At 38.6% G+C, this 22,154-nt stretch overlaps 1 protein-coding gene across 1 annotated transcript in view; it reads left to right on the forward strand.

The window, feature by feature from the left end:
- The window catches only part of LOC126293235 (DNA (cytosine-5)-methyltransferase 1-like), a 161,671-nt gene that overhangs the window by 41,568 nt on the left and 97,949 nt on the right, over window positions 1–22,154 (forward strand). Inside the window, exons 11-12 of the mRNA XM_049986355.1 lie at window positions 6,074–6,202; window positions 9,866–10,109. Of these exons, the coding sequence (XP_049842312.1) occupies window positions 6,074–6,202; window positions 9,866–10,109 (373 nt within the window). The remainder of the gene's footprint in view (window positions 1–6,073; window positions 6,203–9,865; window positions 10,110–22,154) is intronic.

Here is a 22,154-nt window from a genome sequence, read left to right on the forward strand (position 1 = left end):
ACAATCTTGCAGGCAGTATTAATAGAAACCTCAGACCTTTCGCAGTTGATGCAGTTGTCTACAGCAAAATACAGTTTGGATGAAGCTGTATAAATAATGAGTCAAACCTGGATAAGATTTCATAGTGGTGCAATGCTGGTAGCTTGCTTTAAATGTTAAAAAAAATGTAAAATTGTGCATTTCATCAAAAAACCATAGTATCCTATGAATATAAGTGAGTCAGAGTTGGAATCTGCAAACTCCTTGTACAAATACTTGGGTGTAATACTTAGAGGAGGAACATGAAGGAGAATGATGACATAGGCTGAGTTGTGGATAAAGTGGGTAGCAGACTTCAGTTTACTGGCAGAATACAGGGGAAATGCAATCAGTCTACAAAGGAAGTAGCATACAAATGACTTGTGCAACGGAAGCTAGAACATTGTTCAAATAGGACTAATAGGGGATATTGAACGTATATAGAGAAGGGAAGCACAAACGGTGAAAGGTTTGTTTAATACTTGGGGAGCTATCACTTAGATGCAGAAAGAACTGAACTAGCAGACTCTTGAAGATAGACAGGAACTATTCCAAGAAGTCTAATAACAACATCGCAAGAATGGCTTTAAATGATGACTCTAGGAATATACTACAACTCCATACATATTGTTCCCATAGTGATTGTGAGAATAAGATTAGATCAATTACAGCACACAAGGAGGCATTTAAACAATCAGTTTTGCTGCACTCCGTACATGAATTGAATTCAAGAAAGCCGTAATAACTGGTATAGTGAAATGTCCCCTCTGCTGCGTACTTCACAGTTGTAAATGTAGAAGGAAGTGAATTATCACTTTCTAGCATTATTGGAGGAAGTAAGGGAGCTGATGTGATTTGTGAATAGTGACCTTTTGACATTGAAAGAACTCCTCATCAGATAGCATTCAGTCCCTTAGGGTGACATGAGCATGCATTACAATTTCTGGGAAACCACCAGTGTGGCACTATTTCATTGTCAACCTGAAGATAAGGCAGATCAAAATCACTGAATGGAATTTCAAAACACAACAGTTTTATTTCAACTCTGATAAGTGAGGACTCAAGCAATGTCAGTAAAACTGAGATGTTGTTGACACAAAATTGTGATCATTGTATGGTCACTACAAAAATTCAGATCTTAAGTCACCAACATGGAGAAAGTTGCAGTGTCGTTTTTGAAGTAATCTTTATAAGTAAGATGTCATTCTCTGATGAACTGCCTGGTGATCAAGTGCTGCTGAATGAACAAAACCATTATTCAAACTCATCTGTAATGTTTTTCCTTTTTGATTTTTCATAATAGGTCTGATTATCTAAGTGTTTTGTCTTTTGACATGATAAATAGCAATTTTTACATTTAGCATGGCCCTAAGTGGATTTTCGTTTTTTTTTCTGTTGTGAATCTCCATCTGTGTCTTATAACTATTTAAGGGTGTTAGATTTTTCCTGTCCTGCCTGCCCTGGAGAAAACCTCTCTCCCACTGGGCTGCTTGCTGTGAGCTGCAGCCAATCTGTGGTGGACATTTGGTCTTTGTCAAACAGAGCCTTTCACACAGATAATTTCTGTACTCCTCTGTGCAACATGCTGTGTTCCAATGCACTCCTTTGTGGTGTAGCTCTGTGCCCTTGTGACTAGCAGGCCTCTGTGTTACCACTACTGCAGGACTGCTTCTACACTGGTATGTTACACACTCCACATTGTCCCGAAATTAGCTGGTATGCCCTCTTCAGTCTCATTTCTGTCTTTCACTTGTTACTCTATATTTTACTATCTGGCTCTCGATTTAATGGTTCTGTCACATGTTTTCGAAGTAACATAATCTGAGTTTTGGAACTTTTAACTGAAATACAGTTACAACATTACTTATAGGACCAAATCAGTGGTGGTAATGAACATTGCAACACATCTTGCACTTCTACAGTTCTCCTGGCCCAATCTCCATTAATCCACTGCACCCGCATCCTCTACCCAACAGTCTCCCCTTCGTCTGTCCTGTCACCCCTTCACAATCCACAACTGCACATCATTGAGGTCGCACGAACTCACCAGCTCCAGTGTTTGTCTGTTGCATTCCTATCCCATGAACTTGTTGCCTCCCCTTTGAGCCATCATCTACCTGTTTCCATCCCCTTCTCCCGATTCCCACCTCTCTGTTCCTCTACCCACCTCACCCGATACAAAGCTTCACCCATTCTACCCAAACTGACATCCTGGCACTGTGTTTTCAGCTGGCACAGTGTAGTTTGACAGGTGTGTGTGTGTGTGTGTGTGTGTGTGTGTGTGTGTACCTGTCCAAAAGCCATAAAAGTATTTTTTTCTTATTTATATGCCTCTCAACAACTCAGCACTTCCATTATTTGTTGAGTTGTCTCCTTTCCTACTAAAGTGTCTGCTTTTTTCAACTTTGGTCATATAAAAACACTAGCAAACCTTCCTGTTCTTTATGATTGCTGTTTATGTATTGGAATACATCCTAATCCCTTTCTCCTGCCCTTTCCCTGTCCATCTCCTCCTCGCCCTATCTTTGTCCATTTCTTCCTGCCCTCTCTCTCCATCCAACACCTCCTCCCCCCTTTCTCTGTCCATCAACTCCTCCCTCTCTCTCTGTCTTTCTCACACACTCTATGTCTATTTCCACTTCCATTTTATCAAACAAATGAAAGGATGGCTGACATAGTGTTTAGTGTATCTGGGATTGTAAAACAATTAAGATCCTTAGACGCCAGGAAGGCATCTGGACCAGTCGGTATCCCTGTTGACTATGCTACAAATATAGCACCATTCTTATCCATCACCTATCAGAGATCATTGGAACAATGGGAAGTTCCACGGGACTGGAAGAAGGCCCAGTTCATAGCAATCTATAAAAAGGGTAGAAAATTGCATGCATATAATTACCGGCCAATTTCACTGACATCGATTTGTTGTAGGATCATGGAATATTTTGTGTTCAGACATAATGACCTTTCTAGACTCTGAGAAGCTCATCTGCAGAAACCAGCACCGTTTAAGGAAACAGCGGTCATGCGAGACACAGTTGGCCCTCTTTGTGCGTGATGTACAACAGGCTCTAGATAACGGCTCCCAGGTTGATGCCATATTTCTCGACTTTCGAAAGGCGTTCGACTCAGTTCCATACTGTCACTTGCTCCAAAAAGTGCTCATTTACAGTCTATCCAATTACATATGCAGTTGGATAGGAAGTTTTGTAACAGACAGAGAGCAGTATGTCGTCCTGAATGGGGAGACTTCAACAGAAACAAGCATAACATCAGGTGTGCCCCAGGGCAGCGTAATAGGTCCGCTGCTTTTTACGATGTACATAAACAATCTGGTTGATGGTATTGACAGCAGCCTTAGATTGTTTTACAATGATGCTGAAGTCTACAGGAAACTAGTATCACACGAAAGTTGTGAACAAATCAATGAGGATTTGCAGAAAATAAATACGTGGTGTAATGACTGGCAATTATCTCTCAATATTAGTAAGTGTAACCTACTGTGTATAAAAAAGGCAAAAATCCCCATTATTTTATGAGTACAAAATAAATGTCCTGTCTTTGGAAGTGATAACGTCCGTCAAGTATCTGGGTGTGACTATTTGAAATGATCTCAAATGGAATGATCAGATTACACAAGTAATGGGTAAGACGAACTCTAGATTGCATTTTATTGGTAGAATCCTGACGTGATGCAGTCCTTCAACAAAGGAAATAGCTTACAATATGTTAGTTTGTCCAGTCTTGGAGTACTGTTTGTTTGTGTGGGACCATTACCAGTTGGGTCGGATTCAAGAGATTGAGAAGGTCCAAAGAAGAGCAGCAAGGTTCGTGACTGGTAGATTTAGCCATTGCAAGAGCGTTACAAATCTCATAGAAAGTTTGAATTGGGACACTCTTGCAGATAGATGGTGTGCTAAACGAAAGGGGATGCTCACTAAATTCCGAAATTCGATCTTCACTGAGGATCTAGAGCATATATTATTACCACCAACTTTCAAATCACGCAATGATGAACCTTCAGAGATAAGGGAAATAAGAGCTCGTACTGAGGCATTCAGACAGTCATTTTTCCCTTGCGTGATCTGCGCGTGGAACAGAAGGGGGGAAATATGACTTTAGCATGAATTGTGCCGTCCGCCTTACACTTGTTGGTGGTTAGTGGAGTATATATGTAGATGTAGATTTCCTCTCCTGCCCCCCCCCCCCTCTTCTGCCCATATCCTCTTTCCCCCGCCCCTCCCCCTCCCCTCCTTATGACTCCAAGCCTTATTTATTGCTACTGCAAACAAAACCTTGATTTGGAACTGAAGTTGCTTAAAATGAATGGGTAAATCAGTTGTGTGTGAGAGAGACATCTTCAGCTGCTGGATCTATGGGTATTGTAGCTTCAGTGAAAGTTTTTTTGCGTAGTTGTAATTTGCAAATGGATAGGATCACAATGTTTCAAATGATTCGGTTTCCATTGTAGTATTCTAATTGTAAATATGACCTTCCTGTTTCCTGTTAAAACCAACTTTGAGAAAGCAAACTAAAACATGCATTTTCACAGCACAGTATTTTCTTTCTCCCAGTTTCTTTTAACAGGTAGCCTGTACATTGTTGTTTAGAAAAATATGTATCCTATCTCTGTCTGAATTTTTATTAGAGTAATGAAAATATTTGAAGTAAGATAGTCAAGAACATTTAAAGAAATGTGTAGTTTATGCCTGTCTGAAAGTTATTAGAGTAGCATGTAAAAATTTGAAGGACCTCAGTCAAAAACTTTTTGAGACCTTTGCTAACAATGTTATGTTACATGCCTGTGTCCATCCCAGTGTATTTGGTAAATCAGTCAACAACCTCTTAAGATTTTTAGTAATGATGTTAAACAATGACTTCTCTCTATACAGTAAGTATAGATAAATGTGCATATTTATATTCTATATATACATAACTATGCCTGTCCAAATGTTTATTAGAAAATACGAGTAAATTGGCCAAGAACTTCTCAAGATTTTTTGGTAACAACATTAAATGATGACTTATCTGTATGTAGTAGTATAGAATCCCTTCTGTGCACTCCCATAATGGTGGGAAAATACTGCATAACCAATATTCTTACTAATTATCCCAACATACTGCAATGGTGGAAGGAATCTTTTGAGTGAATTTATATAAAAATGTGCATAGTTTCATTTTCATGATGATTGCCATGTAGTGTCAAGAAGTAGCCTAATTGCTAAAATAATGAGATACTAAATGAAATAAAAAGATGAAAAAAGTTATCAATATGGTTGCATGCTATGAATTAAACATTTCTTTATATTCTGAAGTGACTGAAACTAAATTTGGATCATTGCATGCTGTTGAAAATGAGGCCTTAATTTTTAGTACAATTATTCACACTACTATGCTGTCATTTAAACTGAAAATGAAAAGCTGAATACCCATGAAATACACTAAAAAAAAGTGAGCGTATATGGGCCTGCCAGATGCCCACTAGAAAGGACCATCAATTTCCCTAAAGGGTTGCAAGAATGAATTCATATTTTCTGAAAGACACAGCAAAAAAAGTTTCTCAGATCTTGCTTGATAAGACTTTTGTGAGAGAAATGTGTCCAAAAATAAGCAAACAGTATTGCCATAAAAGGAACAAAAGAAAAACCTTCTATGATGCTTTCAGGTATTACAGAAATACTTATAATATATGGATTTGTACGAGTAAAATGCATTCTATTATCAAACTGCATGTAAAAATGTTACTATAAGGAAATTCTATTCCTTACGGGTTGTACTTGTGACATGAAATTATCATTAGAAGACACTAGAATTCTGTTCAGTTTACATTCTGTCAAATTCATATATATATTTGTATTGGTAATGGCAGAGGATACAGTGTTGAGTGGTGGAGTGCAGAGTTTCTTTGTGTGTGTGTGTGTGTGTGTGTGTGTGTGTGTGTGTGTGTGTGTGTGTGTGTGTTTTTTTAAATCTTCTTCTTTTCATTTAACATGTGTTTGTTACATTGCAATTGTTTTACTAAAGGTTGTTAGGAGATCTCTCCCTCTGTTCACAGGTACAGTACAGTGTAGTTAGATGGAGGAACACAGAGTACCGAGTAGGAACCAGTGTGTACCTTCAACCAGGGTCCTTCAAGTTAAGAAATCTGTGCACTACCTTCTATGATAAACCAGAAAAGAGGAAGGTACATTAACAAACTTTATTACAGATTGTTGCTAAAGATTTGGATTTCATTTAACATTTATAGTGTTATGTACTAAGAACTCTGTGTGACAACACTAGTTCACCAATAATTACGGTCATAAACTTTGCTTATCTACATTCATCAATGTGTTACAATATACTTTTCTGAAAAATTTACCGCAGTCTGTAAAAGGCTGTTTTCTTGAAACATTTTTTATTGACACAAGTCATGTTGCACAGAATAAGTACGCAAATGATAAAACCAAGTTCAAACAAGCTTATCTTAATGTTATTACAATACTGTTGGCCAAAATAAGGTGTTGGTGAGTCCAGGCAAACAACCAATAATTGATGCAATAGAATGAGCCAGTGTATGTATCATATCAATCACTGGAAGCAGGTACAAGGCGGAGATAGCAGGTTTGAGTTACTCTTTTTAAATCCTCTTGACATGATGTCTGTCCAGGGAGTATGTCACTCAGACATGGAGTTGCCCATGGTATTTGACACAACTGATGACCAATATCTTCAGAGAGCTGTAAAAGATTGTGTTCTGCATTGCTTTCAGAGGAAGAGATGGTTATAGAGCAGACTAAAACTATTTTCAGGAAATAAAAAAACAGTTATAAGAATAATGAAACTTGTCAGCAGTAGGAAAGAAAGTAAACCTTTTTTTTAAACGAAATAAAACTCTTCCGTCCCTTCTTTTGTACATTGGAAGCAGTTATGCATGTCAAATAAAGTGTACTGACAAAAGAAAATTTATTTACCCAAAACCAAAGTCTTCATGATCATAATACCAGATCAGAGACATCTGTTATTTATTGAAAGACAACCTTGTAGGTAAAAGGTGTACAAGAGATTACCCAGACATATAAAATCTGTTTCCGAATGAAAAGTCCTTTTTATCCTACTATTATTTTATGTGTTTAAAACTATCTGTGGTCCTAACATAGTTCAGTAGAGCTTTTACTCAATAATCTAACAGAACTTATTGCATGAAAATCTGTAACTCATCCATTTGCAATTCTACAAATAAGAAGTACGTCTATGGTATATGTAAACAAAACTGTTGCTTATTCAGATTTCTATTGATTCATTACATGACATCCTATTGATTATCAAAACTGTAATGAAATTCGTTTGTAAGTTGTAAAACCAATATGTATAAAGATCTTCTACCCGGAATTCTGTGGACAGTGCACCTAGTGGAAAAACAAATTAAAGTGGACTAATTACTTAAATAACTATCTCTCACTTTGTTTCTCTTCTACACAGTAAATGATTAGTTTTGCAACATAAAAAAATCAAAAATTGATATCGTCATCTTCATGTAATACTGGTAGCTGTAGCATTAGGGAATGAAGATGAGTCCTTAAGATGTGTTAGGCTTCAAGAGATGTAAAAAGAATAGAAAATCACTGATTACAGAAAACTATTTTAATAACAGCCATCTGGAATTTGTTATCATGCTTATGTGTGCTTGCTGATATTTCTCAGTCTTTTTATTATTAATATTATTATTATTATTTTGAAGTTTCTTCTCACATTCTGACTTTCTTATTAATTTCACGTTCAGCACCATACATACTCGTGTAAAATACTGTGGAACTGCCTTTTCTTCGTCTTACTCTTGGTATTCCGTTCCTATCCAGTGCACAGCCTATAAAAAATGTTTGTTTCTCTTTTCCTCTTCAGCTTGTATAACTTTGTTCTTATAGCTGATGAAACAACACAATTGCAAGAAATTGAAATTACGATCCACAGACCACGAAAATACCAAACTAACATCTCATATTCTCTTGATCTAGCTATTTGTTGCTATATGTTCTATTACATTTAGTAATTTTAGTCATGTGTACAAATTATTGTACAAAGAATTGTAATTTTTAATGTGAAGAAATTAAAATGTCTGCAATATGTGCAGCTGTTACATGTTTCCGTGTAAATGTTGGTGCCAGATATTCATGTTATTGCAGATAAGAGGTAATTTGAATAATTTTATCAGCACTTGACAATAATTGCAATTGTAGTGTCTCACAGAAAGTTATTAATATTTTCTGTAAAACATTTTTTGAACCTGTTATTAGCAATTTATCTGTGGGTTGCCCTCATATTTTAAAAATTATGGTAAATGTTTCGAAAATAAGAAAACAAGAACATCTGTGTTGATGTATTTTCATAATAATCCAATAAGTGTAAAATAACTGTAAGAATTTTCCTCTTCTGTGATATTGATCTGTTGATTGGCAGTACTTTCTTTTGTGTATAGAGAAATATTATTGCCATTGTGTATCAAAGGTCACATTTATACAAACGGAATAGCAAATTGTAAAATTATTATAGAAGCCAGAATGATAAATAAGAAGTAGGATGCCACATCATATACCCTATTCAGTGTAATGTCAAGTAGAAACATATAATAAATCATATACATTAGCATTAGTGTCCCTGAAGAACTAATTACATAAAGCCACCATGTTTCATCATACTTGAGTACTTTTTGATAACCCTAGTTTTTGTGAAGTCTCTGCTCTCAGCTTAATTTGAACATGAAAGATTAAAATTTTTCTGAACCAGATTTCATACCCAGAGACCCACCTTTTACTGCAATTGCTCTTGTTAGAAAGCAATGCAGAAATTTCTTATTGATGGACCAACTAACACTTTCTCCATTCCTGTGTGTATATGATTACAATACAGGTCGTGGCATTGATATAAAAATTGACACGCAAATGAGGACTTAAATGAGGAGTTAAAGTATGCAATGAAATTTGTAGTCAGTAGATAAACACAAAAGTTAAGTCACAAAAAGGGCCCTGCACAGATTCTCGAGGCTAGTAGGTGCCATATTTGACTTTTTTGTGAAACTGATTTACATTGCAGCATGCAATCAAAACATCAGGATGTTCTTGTATACGATAAAGGGTTTACTTTTTTATGCACTTAAAGGCAACTTATTTTGTTTACCCACAGACAGCCATAACAATACGGCTGAGTAACACTATTTCAAATAACAACTAAACTCTGCTATGCCTTTATACAGGATGGCCAGAAACAGTCTTAAAAACCTCGAAGTGTGTGGCAAGGTAGATTGTCCTGAGCATTGAAATTAGCCAATCAGGTCATTTTGTGCACAAATTCAAGTGGCCCACCAGATTAAATTAGTGTCAGTTGTTCTCATAGTGTATATTATGGCACATGAGACAGCCCAGGCTTTAGCTTGGGTTCATTCCTTACTGCTGTCCCATGTCCAGTTTTTGTATCACTATCTTGTGTGGTTTTAGGAAACTAATTGGAGAAAACAGTTCATGAGATCAACTCAAAAATTTGCATGCACAATGACCTAATTACCTAATATCAATGGTAATTAACTTGGAAACAGTGCAATATATCAATCTTTCTCTAAAAACAATTATTTATCAGCACAACCTACCCTGCAGCACCCTTACAAGCTTTTCAGACTGTTTCTGACAAGCCTGTACTGTATATTTGTAAAGAATTTAACTACTGACATGTGCTGTGATATCCTGAAAGTGAATTATGTTTTCATTTGGGTTCATTTCATATTCTTATTAACCACTTTAAATCCATGTTTTCACTATTAGTGAGAAAGAGAATCATTTTATATGTATTTCACAACATCCATTTCTATTTATTGAAGGTAAATGACGATATTTACACAGAATTTTATCGAAAGATGGAAGATGGCATTAAAGGTTCCAATGAAGACACACCTGAGCCATTCTGTATTGGCCTTATTATGTGCATATTTGTAGAAAACAATGAGAACTGTGCACAGGATATTAAATTAAGAGTAAAAATGTTTTACAGGCCAGAAAATGTAATGAATGAAATAGAAGATGTCTTAAAAGCAGATCTTAACCAATTGTATTGGTGTGACGATGGTTAGTAATTCATATTTTTGTTAAAGTTTCACATTGTAGTGTGATAACAAACAATATAGAAAAGGAATTCAGAGTTGCATGTTAGCTCCTCCCTCCTTTTATCCGAGATTCCTCCAATATCTGTTGTTTATAACAAATATATCTTATTTACTTTGCTCTGTTACTTTGTTTTAAAACATAGACCCTGACTGTAATACTGACTCCTCATGGTTTGGTATTTTTGCTGATAACCATACTAGATCACATTTGGTATTCCAAATAGACTTATGTATCTTTGATTCCTGAAGTTCTGCAGTTTGCTGGCTATAAATAGAGGTAGTAACAGAAGGAATCTAATCTGATGCTGCCTGTCTTAGAGGCCCCTCAGTAGCGATCTACACTCCACTGGTGAAACAAAGCTGCAAAAGTCTTTGTGGCTATCAGAAGGTTTCTACTCAATAATGCAAAGAACTCATCAATTTAAGTTTCACTGATTAATGATTTTATCCATCATTAGCAGACTTCATTAAGGTGATGACCAGTTTATGAGATATGCACTGATGAACCAAAACATTATGACTATTGCCCACCATGAGGTTGAATGCCTCATGGTGGTGTTTAGGCATGTGACACAGTAAGGAAAGAATGCAAATGGAAGGCAGACAAATGAGCAGTCATTATAGTGAAGATGCAGGACACAAATGCTGAAATCCACTGACATAAGTGGTTTTGACAAAGGCCACATTGTTCTGCTGCTTTGGCTGGAAATGAGAATCTTTGAAATGGCAAAGATGGTCTCCTGTCAGTGTACAACTATCATGAGCACATAAGGAAAGTGGTTTAAGGATGGTGAAGTAATGAGTAGGCCATCTGGTACTGGACAACCACATCTCATCAAAAAATGTAGAGGTCGGAGAATCTGTGACCACTGCCCACCGTGAGGTTGAATGCCTCCTGCTGGTGTTCCGGGCACTTGACACAATAAGGAAGAGCCATGAATGGGCAGTCATTATAGTGAAGACAGGGGCCACAAATGCAGAAATCTTGTGATATAAGCAGTTTTAACAAAGGGTACATTGTTCTGGCGCTGTGGCTGGAAATGAGGAGTTCTGAAATGTTGGTGTACAACTGCCATGATCACCTGTGGAAAGTGGTTGAAGGATGGTGGAATAACAAGTAGGATGTATGTTACTGGACAACCACATCTCATCAAAAAACATAGAGGTCAGAGGATCCTCCACTGTATAATCCAGGATAGGCAGTGATCTGTGACGGATGTGATGCCGGAGTACAATGCTGGTGCGGGTGCAAGTGTTTCAGAATACAGCAGAACAATGTTGAACATGGAGCTTCACATCACTAAGTGTTCCTGTGTTGACCAAACGATGTCATCTATTATGATTGCAGTGGACACTGCATCATTGAGTTTTCGGTGTGGATCATTAGAAATGTGTAGCCTGTCAAATCAATTTGACTTGGTCCTTACAAGCCATCATCAAGGTGAATGGCTGCAAAAAACATGCACAGTGCCACAGATACCAGCAGGCGAGGGCAGAGTTAGGCCATATGGGGTACATTGAGCTGGGCTTCCATGGAACCTGTGGTGATAATCGAAGGCACCATGACAGCAGTGAACTATGTGCACATTATTGCGGACCACCTGGATCGCCTCCTGCTTGATGTGTCCCCTTATGGCAACGACATCTTCCAGCAGGATAACTATCCCTGTTGCGAGATCAGAATTATGCTACAGTTGTTTGAAGGGCATTATAGTGAAGTCACATTGATGTTGGCCAGCAAATATCCCTTGTCTGTAGCCACTGGAACACATATCAGGCACCAGTTGCTTGCTCACAAACCATCACGCCATAATTTGTGAGAATTGCTTGACCTGTGCATAGATATTTGGTGCCACATACTTTTGGAATTCTGTCAAAGATGTGTAGGTTTCATGCAAAGCAGAATCTCTGTTGTACCATGTCTGAAAAGTGGAACATATGTTATTAAACACATGGTCACAAAGTTTTGGCACATCAGTGTATGAGGAATATTTAGCACACGCATCAGGATAGACTCTACCATACCTAAAGGTCACTATCCAGTTGTGAAGTTCACTATTGTTTTTCAGCATCAAAAAAACACTGGACACATTAACATACAATCAGTGCAGTTTGTAATAAGCATTGACCTACAGTATTTGGTACTACCATACACTGTAGCAGTTCAATGAACTCATTCCCTAATAAACATCACTGAGTCCAACAAAACCTCGCTCTGATACCAATGATATTCCAAACTTAATGTGTATCGTAACACAGTCCATTTAAAATGTTCATTAATTAGTTTACAGACTCCACTTAAAAGTTATTAGAGTTTCCAAGATTCACAGTGGCTGGTGTGCTAATTTCACATACAGAATGAATATATTTGCAGAATGAATATATTCATTCTGTATGTGAAATTAGCATGCATCCATCCATATATTAAATATGTCTGTTTGTGTCTGTGTATGTATGGATGGATATGAGCACGCGTGCGTGTGCGTGTGTGTGTGTGTGTGTGTGTGTGTGTGTGTGTGTGTGTGTGTGTGTGTGCGCGCGAGCGAGTATATACCTATCCTTTTTCCCCCCCCTAAGGTAAGTCTTTCTGCTCCCGGGATTGGAATGACTCATTACCCTCTCCCTTAAAACCCACATCCTTTCATCTTTCCTTTTCCTTCCCTCTTTCCTGACGAAGCAGCCGCCGGTTGCGAAAGCTCGAAATTCTGTGTGTGTGTTTGTGTGTTTTATTCATTGTGCCTATCTACCAGCGCTTTCCCACTTGGTAAGTCTTGGAATCTTTGTTTTTAATATATTTTCCCCATGTGGAAGTTTCTTTCTATTTTATATATTAAAAACAAAGATTCCAAGACTTACCAATCGGAAAAGCGCCGGTAGATAGGCACAATGAATAAAACACACACACACACACACACACACACACACACACACACACACACACACACACACACACCACAAGATGCAACAAGTCCACTAAAGAGACAGCTTACACTACACTCGTTCGTCCTCTGTTAGAATATTGCTGCGCGGTGTGGGATCCTTACCAGGTGGGATTGACGGAGGACATCGAAAGGGTGCAAAAAAGGGCAGCTCGTTTTGTATTATCGCGTTATAGGGGAGAGAGTGTGGCAGATATGATACACGAGTTGGGATGGAAGTCATTACAGCATAGACGTTTTTCGTCGCGGCGAGACCTTTTTACGAAATTTCAGTCACCAACTTTCTCTTCCGAATGCGAAAATATTTTGTTGAGCCCAACCTACATAGGTAGGAATGATCATCAAAATAAAATAAGAGAAATCAGAGCTCGAACAGAAAGGTTTAGGTGTTCGTTTTTCCCGCTCGCTGTTTGGGAGTGGAATAGTAGAGAGATAGTATGATTGTGATTCGATGAACCCTCTGCCAAGCACTTAAATGTGAATTGCAGAGTAGTCATGTAGATGTAGATGTAGACACAGAATTTCGAGCTTTCACAACCGGCGGCTGCTTCGTCAGGAAAGAGGGAAGGAAAAGGAAAGATGAAAAGATGTGGGTTTTAAGGGAGAGGGTAAGGAGTCATTCCAGTCCCGGGAGCGGAAAGACATATCTTAGGGAGAAAAAAGGATAGATATATACTCGTGCACACACACACACACACACACACACACACACACACACACACACACACACACACACACACATCCATCCATACATACCCAGACACAAGCAGACATATTTAAAGGCAAAGAGTATGGGCAGAGATGTAAGTCAAGGCGGAAGTGTAGAGGCAAAGATGATGTTGAATGACAGGTGAGGTATGAGTGGCGGCAACTTGAAATTAGTGGAGATTGAGGCCTGGTGGATAACGAGAAGAGAGGATATATTGAAGGGCAAGTTCCCATCTCCAGAGTTCAGATAGGTTGGTGTTGGTGGGAAGTATCCAGATAACTCAGACGGTGTAACACTGTGCCAAATGTGCTGGCCGTGCACCAAGGCATGTTTAGCCACAGGGTGATCCTCATTACCAACAAACACTGTCTGCCTGTGTCCATTCATGTGAATGGACAGTTTGTTGCTGGTCTTTCCCACATAGAAAGCATCACAGTGTAGGCAGGTCAGCTGGTAAATCACGTGGGTGCTTTCACACGTGGCTCTGCCTTTGATCGTGTACACCTTCCGGGTTACAGGACTGGAGTAGGTGGTGGTGGGAAGGTGCATAGGACAGGTTTTACACCGGGGGCGGTTGCAAGGGTAGGAAGGTAGGGAAGGTGGTTTGGGGATTTCATAGGCATGAACCAAGAGGATTTGAGGAAGTTGTATCCCTGCTGGAGAACCACATTCAGTCTGATCCAGTCCCGGATAGTATCCTGTCACAAGCGGGGCACTTTTGTGGTTCTTCTGTGGGAGGTTCTGGGTTTGAGGGAATGAGGAAGTGGCTCTGGTTATTTGCTTCTGTACCAGGTCTGGAGGGTAGTTGCGGGAGGTGAAAGCTGTTTTAAGGTTATATATATATATAGTTAAGGCTCACCAGCCATTTGCCCATCTTCTTCTGTGCAGATGCACAAACAGTGCCCGAACTCTTACAGGAATCGTCGATAAATCCACGAGTAATGAGTATAATGGGCAGGGGCACTATGAATATAGCGAGGGACAATAAGTTGGGAATGTAGGTCTCATGGGAGGTGTGCCAGCAGTGTCCCTGTAGTTGCATTATCCTCTGTGTCCTCGGAGGCTCAGATGGATAGAGTGTCTGCCATGTAAGCAGGAGATCCCGGGTTTGAGTACCAGTCGGGGCACACATTTTCCACTGTCCCCGTTGACTTATGTCAATGCCTGTATGCAGCTAAGATATTTATTTCATTGTAACAACATATTTGTGGCACGAGTCAACACTAACAGTGCACTCAAATGTAGGTCTTACAATGCATGAACTGCCAATTTTATAATATAATTGGATAGATAAAAAAATGTACTCACCAGGCAGTGGCAGGAGAAAGCCAATATGAAAGTTAAGAAAATGTGCAAGCTTCCAGAGCCTGCAGCTCCATCTTCTGACAGAAGGGTTGGAAGGAAAAGGGAAAGAGATGATGGAAAATGACTGTTGAGGTTTAGGAAATGGGGAGAGCTATGGAAAAGTTGCCCAAAACCCCGGGTCAGAGGAGACTTACTGGACATGATGAGGAGGAAAGACGGACTGTTGGGGCCTACACGAAACAGTTTTAAAACTGGAGAGCTTAAAGATGGAAGACAGGATAGTAGCAAATCAGAGATTACTGATAAAACATCATACAAGAACTAATATGAGCAAAAGGCAAGTGCATTATACATGGTTGGCATGTGAGGGAAGGGTAGGGGATGGAGGGATAGGGAATAGACAGGTTGGAAAGTAAAAGATTTGGAAAACAAAAAAAGGGGCCTAGAAACTATATCTATGCCTTTTATTTTCTGAACAGTCTATAAGTTTGATTATTGCATGTAAGATAATTAGTTTTGGGTAATTTAAAATAAGTTGCTGGTAATTTGGAATGCTTAACTTTTGAATAGTGTAGATCACATTTCTTGAATATATTGGTTGATTCACAGATTTTATGCATCTCGTGAACTGTAGATACAATTAATTGTAATTAGAAGTACCCTAATGAAGATCAATTACATCAATGGAATTGGAACAGTCAAAATATGAATCTGAATAATAAATTCCAGTGAAGTTAAGTGTAAATAATTAGTTGAGATTTTTATGTAAATTTTATGTACCATTAGATAAATTTTTTGAAAATAAAATAAAAATCAGCAAAAAATTTAGTTCTTACTGGGAGTAGAAAAACAACAAATGGGAAGGATCCTCCTTCTATGTCACAAGTTGGCTTCTAAAGCACATGTTACAAGGTGCTCAAAACAAGTACTGCATACCTGTGAATGTATGGGATCTTAGATTCATGAAAATAAAACATTAATGAAAAGCAGCTCCAGTTGTTTATTAAAACTTTATCAAGCACACAAGACCGGTTTCAGCCTTTATATTAGGCCATTATCAGTTGTATCTGAAACTAACAAATGTTAATACATACTATGATGGGTCTATAGATGTTTCTTTTAATAATAGGTAATGAGGTACAATGCTTATATATGTACAGTACAGTTCAGAAAGAATATATAAAGTATGTTGGGCTGTAGAGAAGCAGTATCATATGATAAAAACAGTACGAGTCAAGTGGATTTAAAAAGTGCTGTATCTAAAGGCATCGTAAGAAAAATGGGCATGTAGTAATGTGAAAACTGCTGAGTCCGATACCTTAAAAAGATTCAGCTTAAAAATACGTATGTGATATTTTATTAAAAATTACATTGCATATTTTCTGGATAAAATGATGAAAGTAAGTGATAAAACAGTAAAAGTCAAGTAGATTTGAAAAAGTTTCATGCCCAGTATGAAATTTACACTCACATGAAAATGGCAAAGGAAAAGATGCTTAATGAGCCATGCACATTATGGAGCACCAATTTCTTAGTTATCTGCCACCAAGCTATTGACAATTTGCTTTAAAGGTATCCTATAAGCTTAAAGGTGTAGCTAGTTGCTTGTAAATGTACTTTTGTGAGCAATTGACAGTGCACCCAAGCTATATTAGAGCCCTAAATAGATCCCGCTGATTTGCGTTTCAGTCATTAGAGGTCATACCTTCATGTTTGACATGGATACCTCATTCATTGAAACCATTTTACACTTGTATTAATTCCAATTACACTGACAGGGGGGAAAAAAATGTACACCCGGAAGGATGACATTATTTATCAGATGATGGCATATGACTCCTGGGCAGTGGTAGATGTAGTGATGATAGTGACAGTGTCATCCACCACCAGATAGCATAGTGTCATAGCTACCACAGTGAAATCTATGCCTACTTTTTAATAGGAAATACTCAAAACCAGCAGGCTCAACGTGGTGCAAACATGTGAAGCAAGCAGGCAACCATGCCATATAGATGCACTTGTGCTCGCTACAGCCAACTGAGTGAGTTTGAAATGGATCAGATTGTGGGCTTCAAAGTTGTGGGATAGTCCTATCAGCGATTTGCCACACAAGTTGGATGTGCAGTACCAGTGATGCATTGATGCAGGTATCAATGTTCAAGTGAACATTGTCACAGCTGTAGACAAGGTTCTGGACACCCATGCAGTGCAGAAGCCCGCCAGGATCATTGTATCATAAGGGCAGCTACATCAGATTGTACAGCTGCCACAGCACAGACAAGAAGGCTTGTGAGTGCAGATGTATCAACAAAAACAGTTGCAAACAAGTTATTAGCAGTGGGACAATGGGCACATACACCTCTAGCCTGTCTTCCATCCATCCTAGAGTACTGATGTGCATGGCTTTACTTGAAGGGGGGGGGGGGGGGGGGGGAAGGGAGGGGGGGGTCAGAGGATCACTTGGAAAATGGAACAGTATGCTGTAGTCTTCAGCAGATTGTGGCTACTCACAAGTGATGTTTGTTTGTGTGTACAATGTAGACCTGGCGAGCACTGTCACGTAGAGTCCATTCATCTGAGACACACTGGCCTCACCCCAGACTTATAGTCTGAGGTATAACAAGCTATGACTCTTGTTCACCTTTGCTGGTTTTGGATGAGATACTACCTAGTCTTCGGTATGTGCAGATTGATGTTAGACCTGTTCTTTTGCCATTCTTGCGACAGGAAGGTGATGTGTTGTTCCAACAGGATTATGCTCACCCACACACTGCCTGTGAAACTCAATGTGCTCTGCAAGATGTGTGGCAACTTCCCTGGCCAGCACAATCAAGCACATTTGAGATACAATTGGATAAGAAATGACTCGTGCAACTTGTCAACCGACAACTCTTGCAGAACTTCCTGAACAGGCCAAGCAGGTATGCCATAACATATCCCATGACAGTATTAACCATCTGTATGATCTACTGGATGCCACAGTCAGCACATGCATTGTCATCCATAGAGGCTACACCACATACTAAAATTAGCGTTTCAGCACGGGTTGATACCCGGTAAATGAGGATTGATTGTACCATTGATCTGTAAACGTTATCTTTTCATGTACCCCATGTGCACTGTTATAAAAATAAACCTTGAGTTTACTGAAAACCTCCACAGGGGAGTACTAATTTTTTCGAGCTGTGTATGAAGGGTATTTCCATTTTTTTATAATAGGAAATGACAGACAGTGCTTATACATGTACAGTACAATGCAGAGAGAAGCAATGTCAAATGATTAGAAAAAGGAGAAGTTTCATGCCCAATGAAATGGGCAATTTGTATGTACAGAAACTGTACAATCAGATACTTCGGTACTATTAATAAATTCACGTAAAATGCTAATAGTGAATCATAAAACTGTAAAAGTCAAATACTTTTTTTAAAAAAGTTGTCCACCCAATGGCATTATGGGATAATGGGCATATCAAATGGTTCATATGGCTATAAGCACTATGGGACATCTGAGGTCATTAGTCCCCTAGACTTAGAACTACTTAAACCTAACTAACCTAAGGACATCACACACATCCATACCCAAGGCAGGATTCAAACCTGTGACCTTAGAAGCAGCACGGTTCTGGACTGAAGTGCCTAGAACCACTTGGCCACAGTGGCTGGCATGGGCATATCATAATTATAAAAAATGCACAATCTGAAAAACTGTTGACATGCTTTAGTGTAAAAGAGTTATATTCTGACATGTTTCAGAGTTACAATTGCATGTTTTTCAATGAAAAGCTGGAAGTAACTATTTGCAATTAATAAAAGTGTAAAATATTTGCAATTAATGAGGCTTCCAAATAGAGATTAAAGGTATGATCCACAATGAGTAAAATTTGAACCACCGGGAACTGCTGAGAGCTCAAGAACAGCTCGTATGCATCATTGATTGCTTACAGAAGTATGTTTACAAACATACAACAAACAACTGCTACTAGCTGTAGCAGAGTATATTTAAATGGAGTTTTCAACAACTTGGAGGCAGATAGCCAGGAAATTGGTGCTCCATAATCTGCATTGATTGTTAAGAGTCTTTTCCTTGACGTTATTCAAATGAGCATAAATATGTTGCTGGGCATGAACATTTCTAAAATCTACTAGATTTTAGTGTTTTATAATTTACTATTAGCATTTTATTTGAAAAATTTGATAACTCCCTTTAAGCTAAACAATGTTAACAATTTTAAGATATCAGATTGTACAGTTTTTGTAATTATGACACACTCATTTTTATTTGACATCGTTGGGTGCAAAACTTTTCTTTGAATCCACTAGACTTCTACTGTATTTTATCATTTGACGTTGCATCTCTACAGTGTAACATATGTTGTATGTTCTTTCTGCACTGTGCTGTATATACATAAGCACTGTTTTTTTTCATGTTATTAAAAATATCTATATATCTGTGGCATCATGTGTGTCAGATACACTTGATAGTGACCTAATATAAAGGCTGAAATTCTTTGTACAGACTTAATAATGTTTCAATCTATGGCCTTTTCAGTAGTTGCCGGGCAACAGTCTGGATGATTGACTGATCTGGCCTTGTAACATTAACCAAAACGGCCTTGCTGTGCTGGTACTGCGAACGGCTGAAAGCAAGGGGAAACTACAGCCATAATTTTTCCCGAGGGCATGCAGCTTTACTGTATGGTTAAATCATGATGGCGTCCTCTTGGGTAAAATATTCCAGAGGTTAAATACTCCCCAATTCGGATCTCCGGGTGGGGACTACTCAAGAGGACATGGTTATCAGGACACAGAAAACTGGCTTTCTACGGATCAGAGTGTAGAATGTCAGATCTTGTAATTGGGCAGGTAGGTCAGAAAATTTAAAAAGGGAAATGGATAGGTTAAAGTTAGATATAGTATGAATTAGTGAAGTTCGGAGGAACTTTTGGTCAGGTGAATACAGGTTTATAAATACAAAATCAAATAGGGGTAATGCAGGAGTAGGTTTAATAATGAATTTAAAAAATAGGACTGTCGGTAAGCTACTACAAACAGCATGGTGAACTTATTATTGTGGCCAAGATAGACACGAAGCCCACACGTACTACAGTGGTACAAATTTATATGCCAACTAGCTCTGCAGATGACGAAGAAACTGATGAAATGTATGATGAGATAAAAGCAATTATTCAGATAGTGAAGGGAGATGAAAATTTAATAGTCATGGGTGACTGTAATTCGACAGTAGGAAAAGGAAGAGAAGGAAACATTGTAGGTGAATGTGGATTGGGGCTAAGGAATGAAAGAGGAAGCCGCCTGGTAGAATTTTGCACAGAGCATAACTTAATCATAGCTAACACTTGGTTCAAGAATCATGAAAGAAGGTTGTATACATGGAAGAAGCCTGGCGATACTATGAGGTATCAGATATATTATATAAAGGTAAGACAGAGATTTAGGAACCAGGTTTTAAATTGTAAGACATTTCCAGGGGCAGATGTGGACTCTGACCACAACCTATTGGTTATGAACTGTAGATTAAAACTGAAGAAACTGCAAAAAGGTGGGAATTTAAGGAGATGGGACATGGATAAACTGAGTAAACTAGAAGTTGTACAGAGTTTCAGGGAGAACATAAGGGAATAATTGACAGGAATGGGGGAAAGAAATACAGAAGAAGAAGAAGAATGGGTAGCTTTGAGGGATGAAGTAGTGAAGGCAGCAGAGGGTCAAGTAGGTAAAAAGACGAGGGCTAGTAGAAATCCTGTTTGTGTGTTTTGTTCATTGTGCCTGTCTGCCAGCGCTTTCCCGCTTGGTAAGTCTTGAATGACTCCACCCTCTCCCTTAAAACCCACTTCCTTCGTCTTTCCTTCTCCTTCCCTCTTTCCTGAAGAAGCAACCATCGGTTGTGAAAGCTAGTAATTCTGTGTGTGTGTTTGTGTGTTTTGTTCATTGTGCCTGTCTGCCAGCGCTTTCCCGCTTGGTAAGTCTTGGAATCTTTGTTTTTAATATAGAAGAAATATTGAATTTTATTCATGAAAGGAGAAAATATAAAAATGCAGTAAATGAGGCAGGCAAAAAGGAATACAAACGTCTCAAAAATGAGATCAACAGGAAGTGCAAAATGGCTAAACAGGGGAGGCTAGAGGACAAAAAAAAATGTAAGAATGTAGAGACTTATCTCACTAGGGGTAAGATAGATACTGACTACAGGAAAATTAAAGAGACCTTTGGAGAAAAGAGAACCACTTGTATGATTATCAAGAGCTGAGATGGAAACACAATTCTAAGCAAAGAAGGGAAAGCAGAAAGGTGGAAGGAGTATATAGGGGGTCTATACAAGGGTGATGTACTTGAGGACAATATTATGGAAATGGAAGAGGATGTAGATGAAGCTGAAATGGGAGGATATGACACTGCATGAAGAGTTTGATAGAGCACTGAAAGACATGAGTCGAAACAGGGCCCCAGGATTAGACAACATTACATTAGAATTACTGACAGCCATGGGAGAGCGAGTCCTGACAAAACTCTACCATCTGGTGAGCAAGATGTACAAGACAGGCGAAATACCCTCAGACTTCAAGAAGAATATAAAAATTCCAATCCCAAAGATAGCAGGTGTTGACAGATGTGAAAATTACTGAACTATCAGCTTAATAAGCCACAGCTGCAAAATACTAACATGAATTCTTTACAGACGAATGGAGAAACTGTTAGAAGCCAACCTCGGGGAATATCAGTTTGGATTCTGTAGATATATTGGAACACATGAGGCAATACTGTCCCTACGACTTACCTTAGAAGCTAGATTAAGGAAGGGCAAACCTACATTTCTAGCATTTGTAGACTTAGAGAAAGCTTTTGACAATGTTGATTGGAATACTCTCTTTCAAATTCTGAAGGTGGCAGTGGTAAAATACAGGGAGCGAAAGGCTATTTACAATTTGTACAGAAACCAGATGGCAGTTATTAGAGTCGAGAGACATGAAAGGGAAGCAGTGGTTGGGAAGGGAGTAAGACTTGGAAGAGTAGTTGAACGGAATGGACAGAGCCT

Source organism: Schistocerca gregaria, chromosome 10 (assembly GCF_023897955.1).
Source record: "Schistocerca gregaria isolate iqSchGreg1 chromosome 10, iqSchGreg1.2, whole genome shotgun sequence".
NCBI classification, from domain to species: domain Eukaryota; kingdom Metazoa; phylum Arthropoda; class Insecta; order Orthoptera; family Acrididae; genus Schistocerca; species Schistocerca gregaria.